The sequence below is a fragment of the Pleurodeles waltl genome, chromosome 6, assembly GCF_031143425.1.
Source record: "Pleurodeles waltl isolate 20211129_DDA chromosome 6, aPleWal1.hap1.20221129, whole genome shotgun sequence".
Classification (NCBI taxonomy): Eukaryota; Metazoa; Chordata; class Amphibia; order Caudata; family Salamandridae; genus Pleurodeles; species Pleurodeles waltl.
This window is the reverse complement of record NC_090445.1, coordinates 372,777,158-372,797,593: the sequence shown is the minus strand read 5'-3', so window position 1 is coordinate 372,797,593 and position 20,436 is coordinate 372,777,158. Positions and strand designations below refer to the sequence as shown.

At 47.0% G+C, this 20,436-nt stretch overlaps 1 protein-coding gene across 5 annotated transcripts in view; it reads right to left on the bottom strand.

Moving 5' to 3' along the window:
* The window catches only part of RIPK3 (receptor interacting serine/threonine kinase 3), a 382,452-nt gene that overhangs the window by 73,306 nt on the left and 288,710 nt on the right, over positions 1-20,436 (bottom strand). For 3 of the 5 annotated variants that reach the window (XM_069238287.1, XM_069238288.1, XM_069238290.1), the window contains one exon: positions 18,391-18,568. The exons of 1 other annotated variant lie outside the window; for it this stretch is intronic. In XM_069238287.1, coding sequence (XP_069094388.1) covers positions 18,391-18,568 — 178 coding nt within the window. The remainder of the gene's footprint in view (positions 1-18,390; positions 18,569-20,436) is intronic. One more of the 5 variants, XM_069238289.1, reaches the window with a different exon arrangement.

Below are 20,436 nucleotides of genomic sequence, written 5' to 3'. Positions count from 1 at the left end.
GAGACCATTGCGTCGCTCCCAATGCATCACCATTCGCCTCTTAGCTAACAATAACAAGATCGCAGTCAGTTTCCGCCGCTTCGGGGGTATTTCCTTTACAAAGCCCAGCAGCACAACTTGGGGGTCTGCTCTAGCTGTAGATCAGTGATCTTGTCAATGGTATCAAAAACGGTGTGCCAAGATCTTTCCACCTCTGAGCAATTACAGGTTAAATGCAGAAAGTTGGTGCATGCCAATGAGCATCGAAAGAAATGCACAAAATCTAGAAGGCCTATTTTGTGTAATCGTTCTGGAATGCAGTACAGCATAGGTAAATATCTGAAGTGGATTAAGTGCAGTCGGTAGTAGGGCAAAAGTGCTTTAGTCTGGGCGCAGCTAAAGCGCCACTGCTTATCTGAAATAGGAGTGGCCAGAGGAGCAGACCACACCTGATGCATTTCCTGCATATCAGTGTATATTCTGGTAATAAGCCTGCACAGGGGCAGATTCACCAGGAAGGCCTCAAGGGCCTGGTAAACAGGGGGTGGCGCAGGGAACGAGCTGTACAGCTTACAAACTGCTGCTCTCATCTGAAAGTATGTGATTAATATGGAAAAGGCTGGACCCTGTACAGCTTGCCGTGGTGCAATGAAGTAGCCCTGGGGATAAATGTTGCACGAGGTTCAGCTTGCGCAGGCTATTGCCCGTGCCAGCATCATGTGTGATAGGCAATGCAGGATGATATATCAGCAGGATGGAGGAGCAAAAAAGGGCATTTAGTCAGACTTGCTTCCTCAGCTTGTCCCATGCCCAAATCGTGCATTTTACAGTGACAAGTGTGTCCCTCGAACGTCTCTTGGTCTGGTATAGTACCATGCAAAGGGGGCATGGGGCAGCATTATCAGGATCGGGAACTGTATGTGCAAGAAACTGGATAGGGTACAGCCAGTAGTGTGCAAATTGCACCAGGGCAATATAGTAGTAAAGGTCCACATCTGGCACCGCTAACCTGCCCTTCTCAGACAGAAGTGAAAGGACCTCTCAAGCAATTCTAGGCTGCCTCCAAGCCCGTGCAAGCACATCCAGGAGTGAACTGAGATGATGCCTAAAACACAATGGCCAATGCAAGGGGGAAGTAACCTAGACTTCCACAGTGATTGAATGACTAAAGACAATCTTTGTGCACAACTAATGTAATATCAACAGAAATGTATTACGTCATATATTTCTTTGAACATGTTATTCCAGACATTTGCATATAAATTCCGTTTGTGCATGTTATTCTGAACATAAAGTTTGCATTCGTCTAGATAGGAGCTTCTAGTAAAAACAGTGAAGGTGATGAAAAGTGCAGATAAGTGAAAGTGAAATATACAGTATGTACAAAGGGTGGTTAAGACAATTAAGAACTTCTAGTGGCTCCTTCAGTCCAGGAAGCCCTGAATGAAGGAGCCACTAGAATATATGACGTAATAAATTTCTATTGATATTACATTAGTTGTGCACAAAGATTGTCTTTAGTCATTTAATCACTGTGGAAGTCTAGGTTACTTCCCCCTTGCATTGACCTTTAAATCTAACCATTTTCATTACCCTGGTCATAAGGGTTAGAGGGTATTTGCCTCATTGCTTTACACATAAAAAACAATGGCAGCGAAAGTGGAAAATTAATGAAAAGGAAGAGCTACCGTCTTAGCAAGGGCTACTCTGTCAGCCATGGAGAGTGGAAGTTTCCTCCGTACAGCCACTCGCTTCTCCAGCCAGTCTGTCAGGTGGCCGTAGTTGGATCGGCACAGAATGTCCAAACATCAGCTCAGCTAGACTCAGAGATACTTAATCGGCTCAGTGGCCCACCACAGAGGAATCTTCGAAACTACCTCCTGTGTAGCCGCTGTCAGGGGAAAGATCACTGATTTTGCCCAGTTAATAGAAATTCCAGTTAGCCCACCAAATCTGGTAAATTCCCTAATCAAGGGGTCCAGGGTTTCATGGGGGTGTTTAACATACAGGGGGACATCGTCTGCATACACAGAGACTAGGACTACCAGGGGTGTAAAGGCCACACCGCGATGGGAGTGGGGCTGCCAGAGTGGAGCCGCAAGTGGCTCCATCGCAAAGGCAAAGAGGATGGGCAACAAGGGGCATCCCTGATGCATGCCGTGGGAGACTGGAAAGGGGGGAATGACCATGCCATTGATTTGAAGGCAGACCACACATTGTGCGTAGAGGAGACAAATACGTTTAATAAACTTAGGGTTAACACCAAGGCGGGACACTAACGCGAAGAGGTAGGCCATTCAAGTGAATCAAAAGCCTTAACAGAATCCAAAAAACATCACATCAACACTAAGACCAGGCTCAATCGTGTGCTATATTGCAAAGCAAGTCCAAAGATTATAGGAGGTGGAATACCCCGATGAAGTCTGGTCAAAATCGGCAGCAATGGTAATAACCAGGAGGCAATCAGCTTGGCAAGGATTTTATTTTCTATGTTGATCATGAACAGCAGTCTGTAGGACTCACATTTCTATGGATCCATTTCAGGTTTTAGAATAATGACAATGAGCGCCTCTTGTAGGGAGGAGGTCGGTCCACTCTCACCAGGGACTCTTCATACATGGAGAAAGGTGTGCAGCCAGAAGGGGAGCAAACTCTTTGCAGAATGCAGTAGTATGTCCGTCCAGACCTGAGGCCCTGTCTCCGGGTAGAGTACTTATCACCTGCATGATTTCCTCTACCGTAAATGGCTCATCCAGGAACCTGCGGTGAACCTCATCAAGCTGTAACACTTGTAATGACTCAAAGAAGGAGGTGAGGTCTGGGGGAGTGGCATCCTGAGTGGCCTGGTATAATGAGGAGTTAAAATTAGTAATTTCTTTCTGTACTGCTTCTGTCCCTAGAAATACCACATCTCTGTGGGTTCTCAGCTCTATAATGTAGTCATTGGCCCAGGGTTTATGCAAGTGTCCTGCCTGCTCTGACATCCTCCTGGTAACACAAGCCACAGGCTTCCTTGCTCAGGTAATCAATTTCCCTCTGCATGGCTTCCTCAAAGCCGTTAAATTTACTTCAGATAGTAGCTAGCGTGGAGTCGCTTTTGTCGGCAAAGAACTGGAGCACTAGACCACGGAGCTCCGTCTCAAGAAGCGACAAGTCTCCTGCAGTGCGTGCCACACTCCTTCCTGCTTAGCTATGCATATCCTGTGAATGACAGTCTTGAATGCGTCCTATAGGTTGGAGCTGGAGGGAACTGTGCCTGCATTGTGTATAAAATATTCCATGATCGCTGCTCGCACTTCCTCTTGAAATACCTGATCCCGCAGTGCCCCTGACAGGAGGTGCCACGTACAGGCATGATATTTCAAATGGTGGGGGGAGGAAGGGTGAGTACTTAAGCAGCACTGGGGCATGGTGTGCGCCATGTGGAACACCTCTCTAGTCCACGCACCCATATCTCGCGAAGCCAGCCATAAGTCAATATGTAACCAAGCAAGCTGGGCTGGGGTGATACATGTATCCTCCTCACTATCCTCATGTCGGGCCCTCCACAGGTCAATGAGGTCACGGTCCAGCACAAGGGATCGGAGCAAGGCAGCCGCATTCAGATGGGGCCATCTAGAAACACTAGACCTATCTGCTAGGGGGTGAGGACTACATTAAAATTACCTACCCAAAGCACTGGCCCAGGACCTAGAGTGCTTGCCAGGCACCAGACCTCGGCAAACAAAACAGGGTCATCCACATTGGGGTCGTAAAAAGACATATGTTTAATTGGGTGTCCCTGCAGCGTAGCTGACATTATCATATATTGGCCGTGCTTATCACAGAGAGTGTGGCGTGTTTGCCACAGGAGGCCCTTCCGAAGAAGTATAGCGACCCTATGCGCATAGTTTGAGTAATGTGCTGTACATCGCTCCCCAATCCATCCCGCCCGTAGATGCCCCAATGTGTGTTCTGTCACACGTTATTCTTGTAAGCAGCAGATATCAGCACCATGACGCTGCAATTGAGCCAGCACAATGCAAGCCTTGTGCCTATCATTCAAACCACAGACATTTCATGTCACACATGTCAATGGTGCCATAGCAGTCATTATGCATGCCTCGCCAGTAGGATCAATGTGTCACTGCAAGGGGGAATATGCTGCCTCTGGGGAAGATGTTTGTTGAGTGGGGATAGAGACGTAAGGAAGGGGAAGAAAGTAAAAAGGGAGTTCAAAACAATATAAAAAACAATAGCCCAACATTTGCCCCAACTACCTCCCACTTCAGGCCCCCAACCTGACCGAATGAATCCAACCTTATCCAAATAAGACCACAAATGCCAAAGGGAGTGAACAACCAGGGAATTATCCCAGAGGGGAGAACAAAAGTTCTGACACACTCCCAGCTATGGGGAAGCTGGGCAACCAGAGGAAAATTAGAGTGACAATCCGCACACGCCTGCACTCATGCCTACTATAAATGATCAAACCATAGACCTAAGAGTTCCAGAGCTACTAATAACGTAAGACAGTTCAAGGTAATGCCGGAGGGATGAGCCAGCATGGTGGTAACATACAACCAGGTAATAAGGGGCATGTACCGAGTAGGTGGAGCATAATCATACTTATCAAGATGTCCCAGCTCAGCATTGTTGGATTCTGTCTGCGATCCAATCTTCATCAAAGGGATGCATTTAACATACTTGACGACCGCCTTATGATCGGTAAAGTATGTGGTCTTTCCTGCATGAAAGATTTGTAACTTGGCAGAGTACAGCAGGGAGTATTTGGCATCTGTCTTTAAAAGGGATCGCTTAACAGATATTAAGTCTCTCCTATCTCCCTGTACAGCCATCATAAAGTCTGGGTATAAGGAGACAGTTGAATCTTTGTAAGTGAGGGTTTGTAGATCTCTTGAAAGCCGCAGCACTGTGTCTATGGCTATAATTGAGTAGACGGGCAATTATGGGACAGGCTGGAGCATCAGGAGGACACGGGCCTAGGGATCTGAGTGCCCTCTCCACTGTTAAAGTGGAAGCAACTCACCGAAGAGGGTGTGCAACATATATTCGACAAAGTATTTGATGAAGCCCATCGGCACTTTGCACTCCATTGATTTTTAAATTATTCCCCCGCAATTTCATGACGGATAACTTCTAACACTTTATCCATCTACAGCATTTTCTCGCTCATCCTCACTCCGTCGTCCTCAGTCGTTGATGTGCGGCCTTCGAGTTCGTAATGCGCTCTCCATGTCCATTGACTCTTTTTTTTAAGCCGGTCAAACCTGTCGGACAGCAAGTCACTCCTGGTGTCGATAGTAGTGAGGCTGCGTTTTAGGTCCAAGAATATTTCCCGAACGTCCGGTTGTTGGTAGCGCCACCCCCTGCCTCCCGGACAAGATTGGCGTTCCTTCACCAACAACTGCACGTGTGCCGGCGCTGGTCAGAGGTGAAGTTTAACTGCTTAGCATCAGATATCCCGATCATCGAGGACTTGAGGCAGCTGGAGATCAACAGTGTCAGGCATGTCAGCTTCAGGCAGAGGAGCGCACAGCGCTCTGTAGCACGGTCGGGTTGCGCCACACCTCGAAGAGATCACTCCATGGGTGCACAAGCAGACCCTGCAATTCCCAAATGCCCCACATTGCAGATATGCACTCAGTCCTCCAAGTGATGATGCAATAGCGATTGTTGTGCAGGGGACTCCCAGAGTAGTACAAAGCTGACCCATCTACTCCCCATTAGCCCTGGTAGCGAGGCACAAGCAGGTCAGCAGGCAGGAATTCAGTGGATGGTAGCAGTCAGTGTTGTAGGTTGTGGAAGTCAGATATGATGGTTGAGGAGAGGGCCAGTTAGCACACGTGGCACATCAGCTCAATTGTCCAACTGCAGCTGCCAGGTAGGCCCAGGCACATGTATAGTGTGGCTCCTCCATGGTACAAGTATTCCAAGGACAAGGCCCCAGGCTGTTGAAGGGGTCGCAAGCTAGATGGCATGCAAAGTGTTCCAATGCGAAGGGGTGGCAGGAGCCTCCATATTGTCCAGTCTACAGAGATCACCATTTCCCACATGGCATGTAGGCCTAAACAGGCCACAGCTCCCGGTTCCCAGAGAGCCCCAATCTTACCTGCTGGGTGGGGAAGGACTGCTGTGCCGCGGCCATCACCGCATGCGAATGCAGGGGCTGTTGTGCTGGCAACTCCGCTGTAAGAGCCTGCTCCACGGGCAGGCAGCTAATGATTGCAAGAGCTCCTGAGCATTACGTCGCCCTGCGCAGAAGGTGCTCACATGCCTCGTTCTGCCAAAGTAGGCCTCTCCTAGACCAGCCATCACACAGTGCCAGCCGGCACCCAAATAGCACTTGATCGTGAGGTCACTGTAGTTGTCCATCTCTTCACGTCCAAGCCCACAGGGGGTTGCTTCTTTGCCACTGCGTAGCACATTTTAATGCAAAGTATGACAGATATGGAGATGGTTCTTTTCTGCACTGCCCGACATTTCTTCGCACACACATAACCAACAAAGTGTTGAACATCCACCCGGAACTCTTTGGTACGATCAAGGTAAAAAGCCATTGCTCTTTTTTGGTCAGGCCGTGGAGTCTCTCCTCTTCCTTAGGAGAGTGTAGGAGTGTGTAAAAAGTAGGCAAAGTGATGGATTGGCCTAAAAGGAAGGGCCTTTTTTTTTTTTAGCAAGGAGGGCTTAGTGCGAAGCACTACTTTGTCAGGACGGATGGAAAGGTAGGACAGCTCAGATGACAATGCCTGCAGCTCAGTCGCACTGCCGGCAGATATAATGGCCACAAGGAAGGCTGTTTTCAAAGTGAAAAGCTTGAGAGGACAACTGTGGAGAGGCTCAAAAGGAGGGCACATCAGAAATGTCAAAACTATATTCTAATCTCATTGGGGCATAATGAATGGAGATGGAGGAAACATATGTGTAATGCCTTTAAGGAACCTATTTACAACTGTAGACAAACAAGGAAGGTTGATCAGGCAACAGCAAGAAAGCAGATAAACAGACAGATGGCCTTTTAGAGTGCCCATAGCAGAGCTCTGCTGGGTCAGAGAAAGGATAAACAACTAAACCTCAGAAAGAAGGACAGAAAGAGGGCCAACAGAATTGTCTGTGCACCATGCCACAACTTTCTTCCGATAGGCATATACCGTTTTGGTGTAGGGATGCCTGGCTGCCAAGATTACATTACAGACTCCGGGCAGAACATCAAAAGTTGTCACAACTGCTGCCCCTCAATCTCCACACAAGAAGGCGGAGACTGGATAGACTCTAGTTGAGAACACTCTGTCTGCTGTGATAGAAGATCCTACCGAAGGGGTAGTCTGATTGAAGGATCGATGGCCATGCTCAATAGCTCAGGATACCAAACTCTTTGCGCCCAGTTAGGAGCTACAAGGATTACTTGGGCCCGGACGTTCTTGATCTTCTTGAGAACTCTGGGCAGAAGTGATATGGGCACAAAGGTGTTTAGGAGGCCTGAGTTCCACTCGAGACAAAAAGTGTAGCTGAGCAATTGCCACCTTGGAAACTCAAACACGCAATACTGCTGACATTGCACCTTCTCTGCGCAGGCGATCAGATCTAATCACAGCTCTACCCACTGCTGAAAGAGACCTTGCACTACCTTCGAATGGAGATGCCATTCGTGCTTGACTAAGCACTGTCAGCTGAATTTGTCTGCTTCACAATCGGAAAGCCCACCAGATGTTGAACCACCAGGGAAATGCCCTTTTGTTCCAGCCACATCCAGAGATGCAGAGTCTCTTGACAAAAGGTCCACAACCCCACCCAGTCCTGCTTGTTGCAGTACCATATGGTGATGGGTTTGTTTGTGAACACCTGCACTACCTTCTCTTTGAGAGGAGGGAGAAATGCTTTCAATGCTAGTATGATCGCCTGGAGCTCCAACAGGTTGATGTGGAGTCCAGACTCCACCAGAGACCAGATGCCTCTGATCTCTGCCTTTCCCAGGTAGCCGCCCCCATCTGTCACTACTGTCAGATCTTGTTGGGGAAGGGGGAGGGATCTGCCTTTGACCTAATCGCGGTTCGTTAGCCACCACAGCAGATTCCTCTGAGATCTGGACCATGTCAGAGATGCCAGGCTGGGGGCATCTGTGAATTACAGGGTCCTGAACGAGTTTAGAATTGTGACTGTCGGAGGTCGCGGTCTTGACCATGTCAGAGAGATTCCCCTAATGCTGCGCCCACTGGAACTTCAGGTCCCACTGCAGAGCCCGCATATGCCATATGGCAGGTTTCACCAGCAGGATGCAGGAGGCCATGAGGCCTAGCAGTACCGAAATCCAGGATCCAAGTCAACAGGCTTTACTGAGGTCTGTATGCCAATCACTGGGGTCTTGGAGCTAGTATTCCATGTATTCTATTCAGATGTTCAGAGCAGGGTAGAAGTCCATTTACTATGTAGGTTACATTCCCATCCCAACACCTTTCTTCTATTAAAAAAAGGCACACTTTTTCACAGTGCCGGATTAAGTAATTTGCCAAATAATCCCTTTAAATCTTCTCCAACTGGAGCAGCAGAGCACAGGTCTAACATCCATTCTATCCACGAAAACATGTGAAAAAGAGTTCAAGGGGAGGCAGAGATCAAGAATTCATAATTACATAGTTTCGTGACTATTAGGACGGAGAGAGATGAGAATGTCACATATTAGCCTTGTACCTAGGTCTGGCCCAACAATACTAACCTTGCAGAGGCACTGACCTGCCATTCAATCCTCCAGACATCTCCTATAGGTATTTTCGCTGATGGTGTCAAAATAACAAATCTTTACTCTGGGGTCAGCACTCACCGACATCCAGGCTGGGCCTATCTGTGAATTGCAGGGTCCTGAACTCCTGAACTAGTTGATTGTTGGAGGTGGCAATCTGGCCATGTTGGAGAGATTCCATTGATGCTGCGCCCACTGGAAATTCAGGTTCCATTGCAGAGCCCGCATATGCCATCTGACGTGTCACCAGCAGGATGCAGGAGGCTATGAGGCCCAGTAGTTTCAGAGTCATTCTCACCAAATTCTAGGCCACAGGCTTCACCCAGGTCCGTACGCCAATCCATGAGGTCTTGGAGCTGGTATTCTAAAGGGTCCAGCAACCCTTCCTGTTCCTCACATTAAGCTTCCCCACAGGAATTTGACTAAGGGTCCGACATAGAGGGTAATGCATCTGTCTGTGCCGGATTCAGCATCGTACAACACCCATCTGGCTCCGTGTCAGAGTCCAGAATGAGAATAGGGACATCGATGACAGGGCCGGCGCTAGGAAAGGTCGAGATGGTATGACAGGCGCTGTTCCGGATCCAGCAAGGGATCCATGGATGCCCCTCGGAGCAGAGACCAAAGTCATTGCCTCTAACTCGAAGGAGCCCCTTCTGACTCCGTGGGGCTTAAAGGCACGCTAGTTGAGTCAGTCTGCCCAAAAATGAGGCGCATGGCCTCATAAAACTCCTTGAGTTGGGGAGGGTTCGCTCCAGCTGCCAGAAACTCTGGAAGGCCTGGAGTCAGACCAGACGCAAGCTTTGCAGAGGGAGGCCTAGATTGGCGACGCCCCGGCTCTTTCGCCTCATTGGCCCGAGGTGAAGTCTAAGAACATTTCACTTTCTTTAACTTCTTCTCATGCCTTGACTTACCTGATCGTCCCAAGAACTTGGAGTGGGACGACGAAGAGTGGGGAGCTCTGCGACCGATGACCTTCTTCTCGACTGAGATTGGGACTTAAGCAGAGCTGAGTGCCAGGCCGCCATGAGCTTTAGGCACCGCTCCCTCTAAGCTTTCGGATTCATGGCCAGATACTTGGAGTACGATTTCGCGTAGCGCTACAAACACCAAAGGCACACAAGGTGCAGATCCATCACAGGCATCGCCCTAGGACAGGATCGGTAGGGCTTGAAACCGATCTTGCGAGAAGACATCCCTCGACGCACCAAGAGTAAAAGTACTCAAAAAAGTTAACAAAATTGAAAAAAAGACCAGTCAAAAAACAACTGAGTGGTAGCGCTTGCTGGTGCAGAAAGAGCAAAAACAAGCATTTGCAATGCAATAGTTCTCACATTTTCTTGAGTTAGAGCTATTGAAATTGTAAATTCATAACTGGACTTTTCTTGCCACATAAATTGGTCAACCATTCATCATAATTTGTCTTTTCTTGCCATATAATTCCAGTGGACCAGCATTTAATTAAAGCACTTGCATTTACCTTTTTCATCTATCTTAAAACATATACAATTATCATATAAACCTTTATCAGAAATAAACTTTTGGCATTAGAGTGTAATGCTCAAAAGTTCATAACAAAAATATAATCTGGGATGGATTGGAGGGTGAAAGAAAAGAGGGAGTTCGGAGTAAAGATGGAGAGGACAAGTGGCGCAGTAACGGTGTCATGGGCCCTGGAATAAGAAAGGAAAATGGTTGACTACAATTTCAGTAGGAAAATACAGCAGTAATTAGAGTTGAGTGAGGTCCGTAGGTCTTTGGGCCCCAGTACCACTGCACCTGTTGCTCCATTGATAACTAGGCCCCAGGAGAGAAAGCGGATGGGGCAGAAAAAGATGCGAAAGGAATACAACAGACTAAAGGAAGAAAGAGAAAGGGTCACAAAGAAATAAAAGAAACAAGGGAAAGAAATAACAAGGAAACGAAAACACAACTATGAAATACAGCAAACGTGTGAGACAATTGAAAAAAAGGGAAGGAAGCTAGCGAATGAAAGATAAAGAGGAAAAAATAATGAAAGAAGTGTGGAAAAAAAAAGATAAAAATCAACATTAGAGAAAAAAAAGAGATGGTGAGAGAAACAAGCAGCGGAAGAACCAGGGCATATATGTACTGAAAGATTTCCCACAGGCACGGAATGGGAAAACCATTTTGACACTTCGGGCCCTGACAAGTAGCTTCTGGCTTCCGCATACAGATGGGGAAAAAGAGGGATCTGTAGTAAAATGTGAATTGACAGATAAAGAAAAGAAAAACATCAGAGAAAAAATAGAAGAAAGAAAAAAAAAGTGAAAGAACCCATACAAAGTCATAGGAAAGAGAAAATAAAAAAGACAAAGAAGGAATGAAGGGAAGAGAAAAAATTGTGAAAGAATGAACACCTGATGAAGAACAAGCATTTGCAATGCAATGGGTCTGGCGTTTGCTCGAGTTAAAGCTATTAGCATTGTAAATTCCTAACTGGACTTTTCTTGCCACACAAACTGAAAATAAAAATAAAAAAAACAGTTGACATAAGCAAGCCGATTCAAAGAGGCGGTGTGAGCGTGAAGGAGAGAGACAAAAGGAAAAAGTTTGCTCGCAGTCAAAGTTATCGGCAAAAAGTGCCATTATCCATATAACAGGGTCGATGGCCAAGGCTATAACAAAACCACCCTAAGGAGGGACAAGAAATAACCAAGTTTTTGCAAGTTTGAAAGAGGAAGTAGGAAGAGGGAAATAAAAAAAGGGGGAGGAGAAGAAATAAACAGCTGAAAGAAAGAGCAAAACTGGTAATGTGTGGATTTTAAGAACTGGAAAGTGAAAAGTGGGGGAGAAAGAAAACATTAAAAGTAAACAGAGCAAAGCAAAGAACGGCGAGAGATAGGTGAAACAGACGCTCCAAAATTAAGATGGCAGCTCAGAATAGATTTAATTGGCTCCCCCACGTCCTCAAACAGAAACCAGAGTGTGGAACTGCAAGGGGCATCGCAGAACAGCAGGAGGTGCATTAGCAGAGTTGTATGTGAGCTCCAATACAGCACTTTTGGGGTGCTTCATATCAGGATTGTGGGTATAACTGTGTCCTGGATCAGTGCTGGAAAAACAAAAAGGAAGAGGGTGAGGAATGAGAAATGGAGCGCCGTGTAATTCCTGGTATTGGAATAATGCAACGCTGCTGGTTAGGGTTGAGGTGCATTGACAGAATTGTATGTGGGCTGCAGTACTGGAATAGTAACGGGCACACAAGTTCATGAGTGAGGTATGTTAATGGAGCTATGTGTGGAACCTAGTATTGGCGTACCAGTGTTGCTGAGTGTTCGCCTGGAGCCTGATGAAGCTGTGAGCGGGGCCCAGTCTGGAAATGGCATTGTCTCTGAACCACAGAAGCGAGGAGTCCTGAAAGGCGTGTGTGTGAACCTTAGTACTGAGAAGAAATGTGCACTGAATTTTAAAACTGATGGATTCTGGCTGAGCCGTGGTGGTTCCCATCAACAGTGGCATTAGATGTTAGACTTGAGGTTCACTGGCTGAGCTGTGTTTTTCTCTTTTGGGTCCAGTATTGGCTTGGCGGTGGAACTGAATATTAGAACTGAGCTGCTGTTATGGAACTGTATGTGAGTGGTCTTCCAGTATAGAAAAGAAAGTGACCTCGCCGGGGTACAACTGAGGTGCACTGAAGGAGCTGCGCTCAAGGTCCTAGTACTGGAACAGCAGAGTGCACTGACCGTAAGAATTAAGGTGCTCTGGCAGACAGGGTGTGTGGGGTTCTGGCATGGCTGAGGGGCTTGGAGTGTGTGAACTGAGGAACACTGATGGAGCTGCGCCTGAGGTCCCAGTACTTGAACAGCAGAGTGTACTGACTGTAAGAACTGAGGTGCTCTGGCACACAGCATGCGGGTTTCTGGCACTGGCACAGCTGAGGGCTTGGAGTGTGTGAACTGAGGTGCACTGATAGAGCTGCGAGTGGGATCCCAGTATGGCGCAGACGTGGGGATTGTCTCTAAGGATTGCAGAGTCCTAGAAGAGCTGGGTGAGGGGTCCCGGCACTGGAAAAGCAGTGGGCCCTGAGTGCTTGGAAGGAGGAGCTTTGGCTGAGCTGCATGTGGGTAACAGAGCTGCAAGAGCCGGGATGCCTTACAAAGGTTTTCTAGGTGGCATCAGGTTACATTTGGGGACGGGGCCTCTGGATGGGGGAATGTTCCCATATGCTTGTTGGGACAAAGGTTGATGCAGCAGGTTAATTTACAACGCCACTGAATTACTTATTCAGGAATGGTCAGGCACATCTCACTTAGAAAGCAGAGAATGTCAAGCAGTCACAGTGTATTCCAAAGTTCATGAAAACAATTTTGTAGTGTGCAGATAGCATTGCTAATTTTATTGCAGACCCTGAGGTAAAAATCCCTGGGTGGCTAGGCTATAAGCAATTACAAACCATCCTCCCTTGCTCTCAGCACCAGGGACTACAGGCAGGCAGACCAAATGTGACCAAGATAATAGGCTTGTTTACAGGTAAGCTCAGAAACTGAGGTACTCTGACAGACAGTGTGTGTGGGGTTCCGGCACGGCTGAGAGCTCGGAGTGTGTGAACTGAGGTGCACGGATGGAACTGCGGCCGAAGTCCCAGTACTGGAGCAGCAGAGTGTACTGACAACAAGAACTGAGGTGCTCTGGCAGACAACGCGTGTGGGGTTCCTAGCACTGGCATGGCTGAGAGCTTGGACTTTGTGGACTGAGGTGCACTGATGGAGCTGCATCCAAGCTAGTCCTAATACTAGACCAGCAGAGTGTACTGACTGCAAGAAGCGAGGTGCTCTGGCAGACAGCATGTGTGGGGTTACTGGCACGTCTGAGGGCTTGGAGTGTGAGAACTGAGGTGCACTGATGGACCTGCGTCCGAGGTGGTCCCAGTACTGGAGTTTACTGACTGCAAGAACTGAGGTGCTCCTGCAGACAGCTTGTGTGGGGTGCCCGGCACTGGCATGCCTGAGGTCTTGGAGTGTGTGAACTGAGGTGCACTCATGGAGCTGCGCCTAAAGTGGTCCCAGTACCGGAGAAGCAGAGTATACTGACTGCAAGAACTGAGGTGCTCTGGCAGACAGCATGTGTGGGGTTTCTGGGTCTGGCACGGCTGAGGGCTTTAAGTATTTGAACTGAGGTGCACTGATGGAGCTGTGCCTGAGGTGGTCCCAGTACTGGAATGTACTGAATGCACGAACTGAGGTTCTCTGAGAGACAGCATGTGTAGGGTTCCTGCACTGGCACGGCTTAGGGCTTGGAGTGTGTGAACTGAGGTGCACTGATGGAGCTGCGTCCAGGGTGGTTCCAGTACTGGAGCAGCAGAGTGTACTGACTGCAAGAACTGAGGTGCTCTGGCAGACAGCATGTGTGGGGTTCCTGGCACTGGCATGGCTGAGTGCTTGAAGTGTGAACTGAGGTGCACTGATGGAGCTGCGCCCGAGGTGGGCCCAGAACTGGAGCAGCAGAGTGTACAGACTGCAAGAACTGAGGTGCTCTGGCAGACAGCATGTGTGGGGTTCTTGGCGCTGGCATGGCAGAGGGCTTGGAGTGTGTGAACTGAGGAGCACTGATGGAGCTGAGAGTGGGATCCCAGTATGGAGCAGAAGTGGGCATTGTCTCGAAGGATTGTGGAGCCCTGGTAGAGCTGGGTGCCAAGGCAATAAGCAGTTACAAGCGATCCGCCCTTGCTCTCAGCACACACGCAGGCACACTTGGTAAAGAAAATCCAAGCCAAGGAAGGGTGGGAGCCAGGTAGCTGAGAGAGGGTGCAGAGAGTCCACAAAGACTAAGGCCCTCATTATGACCCAGGCGGTTGGCGGAGAAGTGGCGGTATTACCGCCAACAAGCTGGCGGAAAACAAAATGGAATTATGACCAAGGCGGTTACCACCATTGTCATCCGCCACTTCTCCATTCCGACCGCCAGGGCGGAGACAACCGCTGTGCTAGAGACTTCGTTCTCCAGCCCGGCAGCCGTCACAAGACCACCGGCGGTATCACGACCCTGCTTACCGCCATGGATTTCATGGTGTTGGGAACCGCCAGGAAATCCATGGCGGGAAGCACGATCAGTGCCAGGGAATTCCTTCCCTGGCACCGATAGGGGTCTCATCCACACCCCACCCCCACCCGAGTCCTCCCCCCATCCCCCCCACCCCCCTATTAACCTCCAGCCCCCCAAAGGTGGCAGGACCCCCCTCCCCACCCCTACCCCCAACATTGAAACACACCCCCACCCTACACGCATACAGACACCACCAATACAGATACCCGCACACATACCAACATACATATGAACATACACACACACAGTCATACACGCACACATACATACAGACATACACGCACACATACTCACAGACATACAAACAGAAACGCTCACATTTGTAAACACCCCCGCATGCATACACGCACTTACACACCCCCTCTACATACTCACACCCCCATGCATGCCCACAACACCCCCCCCCCCCACCCACCTCCCCTAACGGACAATCACATTACCTTGTGCGTTGATCTTCCGGAAGGGGAAGGGATCCTTGGGGGATGCTCCGCCACCAGCACCCCGTCACCAGAACACCGCCACGCATTCGGTGGGCGGTGTTCTGATGACAGGGCGGTGGAGGTGGAGCAACCTCCACTTCCCCGCCGACCGCCAGTATGGCTGCTGGCGGCTCTCCGTCTGAAAAAGGACGGAGGGCTGCCAGCAGTCATAATTCGTCGAGCGGAAAACCGCCTGCACTGGAGATCTTCAGCACGGCGGATCCTCGGTCGTAATGACCACCTAAATGTGACCAAGATAACAGCCTGATTTATAGCCTTGTTTACAGCTAAGCTCAGAGAAAGAATGCTCTGCAAATAAAAAGGTAAGCTTCCCTGGACAGGAGCAGAAAACAAAGTTAAACAAAAAAAGTCCCCTACAGACCAGTTAAACAGGACAAAGCGCCCTTGTTAACACAGAATAGATCAGCAGAACAATTAAGAGACATGCCCATTTGTTGTTGATAGACATGGTGGCCTAACAGAACGCCTTCTTATTTTAGGTTAAGGTTTGTGGTTATTCTGCTTCATGATGGGGGTGAGGACTGTTTGACCTTGAGAATATGTGTGCGCAAGGATGGTGGCATCTCCGGAGGGATATGGCATTTTCCATTTTGTATTAGGTATCGTGCCCCATGTAGGCAATATGATGCAGACAGTGCAATTAGTGATTTGAACAGGAAAGATGGAAACTGATTACAATTTGAACGAAAAAGGTATGAGTGTCTCTATATTTTGGTTTGATGAAAAAGATATGTGTGTCTCTATACTTTGGTTTGACAATAACAATCAGGAACATTGTAGAAATAAAAATGGTAGACTCCCTCTGTGTTACTATTAAAACACGTATATACAGCAGTTCTTTGGTGGCTATGGGCAATTAACACTGTAGATGTACTATGGAAGGGATGAAACATTAATTATTACTACTGCAGATAATACCTTCATTTGAAGCAGTAGCATCTTGGAAGTACTGCGTTTTTTTTAAAAATGTTCGTAATAATATTGTTTCTGTATATATAGATGTGTTTTTTAAGAATTACATGAGTTATAATTCTTTTGTCTATTTGTGTTATTAGGTGTGTAAGTCTGTTTGTTGTATAGTGTGTGTATATGTACTTATGGTAGAAATATGTGGAAGTTGTATAATAATATGTTTGTTATATATCCAACGTTTGATTTTTAAATTTGATTATATGGATTGTGGGTGTCCCTTATCTGCATGTTACGTTGTTAGTTGAAGGTGATTAGTTAGAACATATATTTATGTGGGTTCCCAATGTTAGGTTATTACATTTATCGTATTACAGCCCTGAAGAAGTCCTGTGTTGAGGACGAAACGCGTTGCCTGATGCTGCTATGAAGTGTTTTAAAGAAAAGAAGAATAAAGAGAAGACAACAATGAGACGACAGAGTGATTGGACTTTTTTTTAGCTAGACTGCAAGTGGTGCACCATCGAAATATATATACTATAAAGTTCTTTTTTTAAGGATAGCATCTTGGTGGCAGGTGCTGTGATGAGTGTACACATTACCATAAAAATGGGATCTGAAACTTTTTTGTGCTGAATATATAACAGGTGATAGGAGTCAGGTGCATTTTCCTTGTGCAACCCGCTGCCACTTGTTTTATTAGCGTAATTATACAGTAGTTGGTCCCCTGCTCCCACACACAGAAAGAGGGACAAAGAGGCATGGCTGACCAATAGCAAGCAAGGATTTTTAAATGACACTGAAACTAACAAATTAAATAGCTGGAATCTCACAGAAGAAGTATATTTAAAAGTATGCAATAGGTCGTACGCTTACCCTAAAAACGAACGTCAGCGCTCCGGGGTGGTACCTATCTAGGACCTGTGACATCATATCAGGTGCGGACACCGGAGCCAATGGATGCCACCTAATGGCGCGCATCGGTACTGCTCGAGAAAAATCTCTGGATCCAGACTGACGCCTGGGGAAATTCTAAGGTAAGGAACTAGATCTCTCTATCAGATACAGTAATCCGAGAAAGACACACTGAACAACACAAACTGCAGTCCCGCTCCTCACCCTTACAATCGACCAAATGGCAGTGCTCAGGACAGACTGTTCTTCAGCCTGCTAACAAGGACCTTGTTGAATATCTTTATCACCCCGTCTTCATCCACCACCACTTCAGTGTCTGTGTTTCCACTGTCTAGCCACATTACTGCAGTCAATGCATTTGTACTGCCTGGGGAAGCTGTCTCCGCTCTCCATCTTGTGCCATGCTAACCAAAGGGCCATCCAAAATGGATCCTACTGGCTCCAGTACTTAAGACTCTAACCACATACAGTCCTACTACCATGTACGTGCTACACATCCACTGCACAAATACACATTTGATATACATAGGTTGTCATTGCAAGGTCTGTGGTTCACATGGCAGAAAAACTTTAAACAAGAAGGGTGAGTAGACTGCAATCTCTCCTGACAGAGAAAAATATACAGTCATAGTAAAGATCCACAAAAACTCTCTATACTGCCACCACCTCTTTAAGTGATTTGTGAAGGACACGGGCAGATCTATACCTAGAACAAAGGCGTACTTGGTGCAATCCTCCAAGTCATAGATAAGGTTCTCTACCTCAAATTAGCAGGCAGAGGCCTCTGGGCACAGGCCAGATTAGCATGTTGGCAGGGGGAAACAAAATATCACAATACTAGTTGTTCAGAGCAGGGTAAAAGTCCATTTACCATGTAGGTGACATTCCCATCCCAACATGTTTCTTCGATTAAAAAAAAACCAGCATGCTCTTTCACAGTGCTGGATTAACTAATTTGCCAAATAAACCCTTTAAATCTTTACCAACTAGAGTGGTAGAGCACAGGACTCACACCCATTCTATCCACAAAACCTATGAAAAAGAGTCCAAGGGAAGGGAGAGATTGAGACTTAATAAGTACACAATTTAGGTCTGTGCACCTGAATGACTATTAGGACTGGGAGAGATCAGTATGTCACAAATTAGCCTTGTACCTAGGTCTGGCCCAACAATACTAACCTTTCAGAGGTACCAACCTGCTATTCAATCCTCCAGACATCCCCTAGAGGTCTTTTCTCTGATGGTGGCAAAATAACAAATCTTTCACCTGGGGTCAGCACTCACCAACATCCAGGCTGGGAGTATCTGTAAACTGCAGGGTTCTGAACTCTTGAACTAGTTGAGACATGTGACTGTCGGAGGAGGCTGTGCTGGACGGCATAGAACTATGCCTGGTTCTGTTCGAGGTTTCATAACCTTGTTGGATGCCTGAATTCTCTCGGGAAGAGGTTACCATCTTCTGCTGAGGAAAAAAAAGGCAGGTAAGCGCATGGGTTTGACATAAGATTGTTTCTGAAAACATGAGGGCTCACTCTCATTTATGGATGTCAGTTGACTGTGCAGGTATTTCCCCTATGTAGCTCAATAGCCTGAGACTTCAATTGAGAATAACACTGTTACAACATGCCCAAAGTGATTAGCGGACAAAAGATAGACTATGTTCCTCAGGGATCAATCAATGATCATGGACAATGACCGGTCTATAGGTGTCTCTGCTATACAAGCATAGTCATACTCTGACTGACACCAGATGTGACTCCTGCACCATGACCGAAACAATGAATAATGCCACAATGTCATTGGACATGGGCTGTAACTGCTGCATTTCTATTAGTTGGAGGTGGTGTCACACTAGCTCCTTGATGGAATCACTGTTCTCTGACCAGAGTTAAAGCTACCGCCCCCCTTCTTATTGAGATCTCCATTTAGGGAGTTATTCCACATTCATTTGAGCCTGCCCAAACTGCTTTAGACAGGGCAGCATTACCTGGTTATGAGTCAATTACACTGGCATGCGCCTCCCTTCTCTCACCTTTCAGCTCTGCAACTGAGCAGGACCTACACATTGGTGCACAAGAGAATCCCAAGACAGAGAAGGACTACTGCAGGGTCCCTATTCTTCCTCTGGAGTGGTACTAAGTTTGTGACGCCCATGTATGGATGTCTTGCTGGAAGCTGTGGAGAAAGGAAGACGTTACCTTCCTGCTTGAGTTTCCTCAACATGAGGAAATAATCTATCACACAGATCTGCCAAAGCCTAGTTGCTGAAGGTCCTGCATGGAACTGCCTCAATGGATTCGAATTGCCCTGGAGACATGAGGCTGGCCTCCCCAATTATACAAGAGAATCACCTTTGCCACTGCCATCAGCTCTGAGATCTGGTCAGTCACTTGTCTTGGTCATTTACTACTCGAATCCTCAATCCCCATTTTGGGTTCCACAACGCATGTTGATGCGCCACACTCACCCGAAAATTTGTTCAGTGACAAGATGATTTCAGGTAGAGGACAATTATCGCCTAGAGGACATCTAGGGTGAAGTTACAAGCTATACACCTACTATTGCAGTATTAACCAGTAGTTACTGGGTGTACAGTCAAATGCTTCTGCCCATTTCTCACCGGGCATTGGTGACAGAAAATCGGATCGCTACCCCATGCAGCTTCCCAACATGGACACTACTTGAGAGCATAAAAAGAAACATAACTTTAAAAATCGGATGGTCATTTCATTTCTGTTGGGTCTTTTGGCAACTTTGAACTTTATTTTGGGTTTCATAGCAGGTTTACCAAGGGTATTTTTAAGCTCATGTCAGTATCTAATTATAGATTTTTTCATTTTTTTCTTTTTTTCTTTTTATTACTTTTATTTTACAAGGGCCCAGCAGCTCCTCAAACACTGTCATTGGGCCCTCGCTCACACTGGTAGCAATCTGTCTTGAAAAAAAAGAATTAAGCTTAAATACGCTGTTGTAGCACAACAGAAGGTGTAGCACAAAAGAGGTTACTCTTGTCTATGTACATTGAGGTCTGTAGTGTGTTTTTCTTCAAAAGTGGTTTCTCTTATTGGGTAATTTAATTTTGACATTTTCCCTTTAACCTCAACACATATATATGCTCTCTTATGGGTGTTTCAAATCAAAAGGTCTGCGTACTAATATATACTCTTTGCCTTCTTTTAGCAACATTAGCACTTTGCCACTCTGCAAGTACAAACCACTCTGTTACAAATATGCTCAGAGGTGGCTGCTAACATTTGAAAGTGGTGGGGCGAATATTTTGACCCACTGACAGGCACTGTGAGAAACCTGCAAGGCCCTTAAGCTTAACAC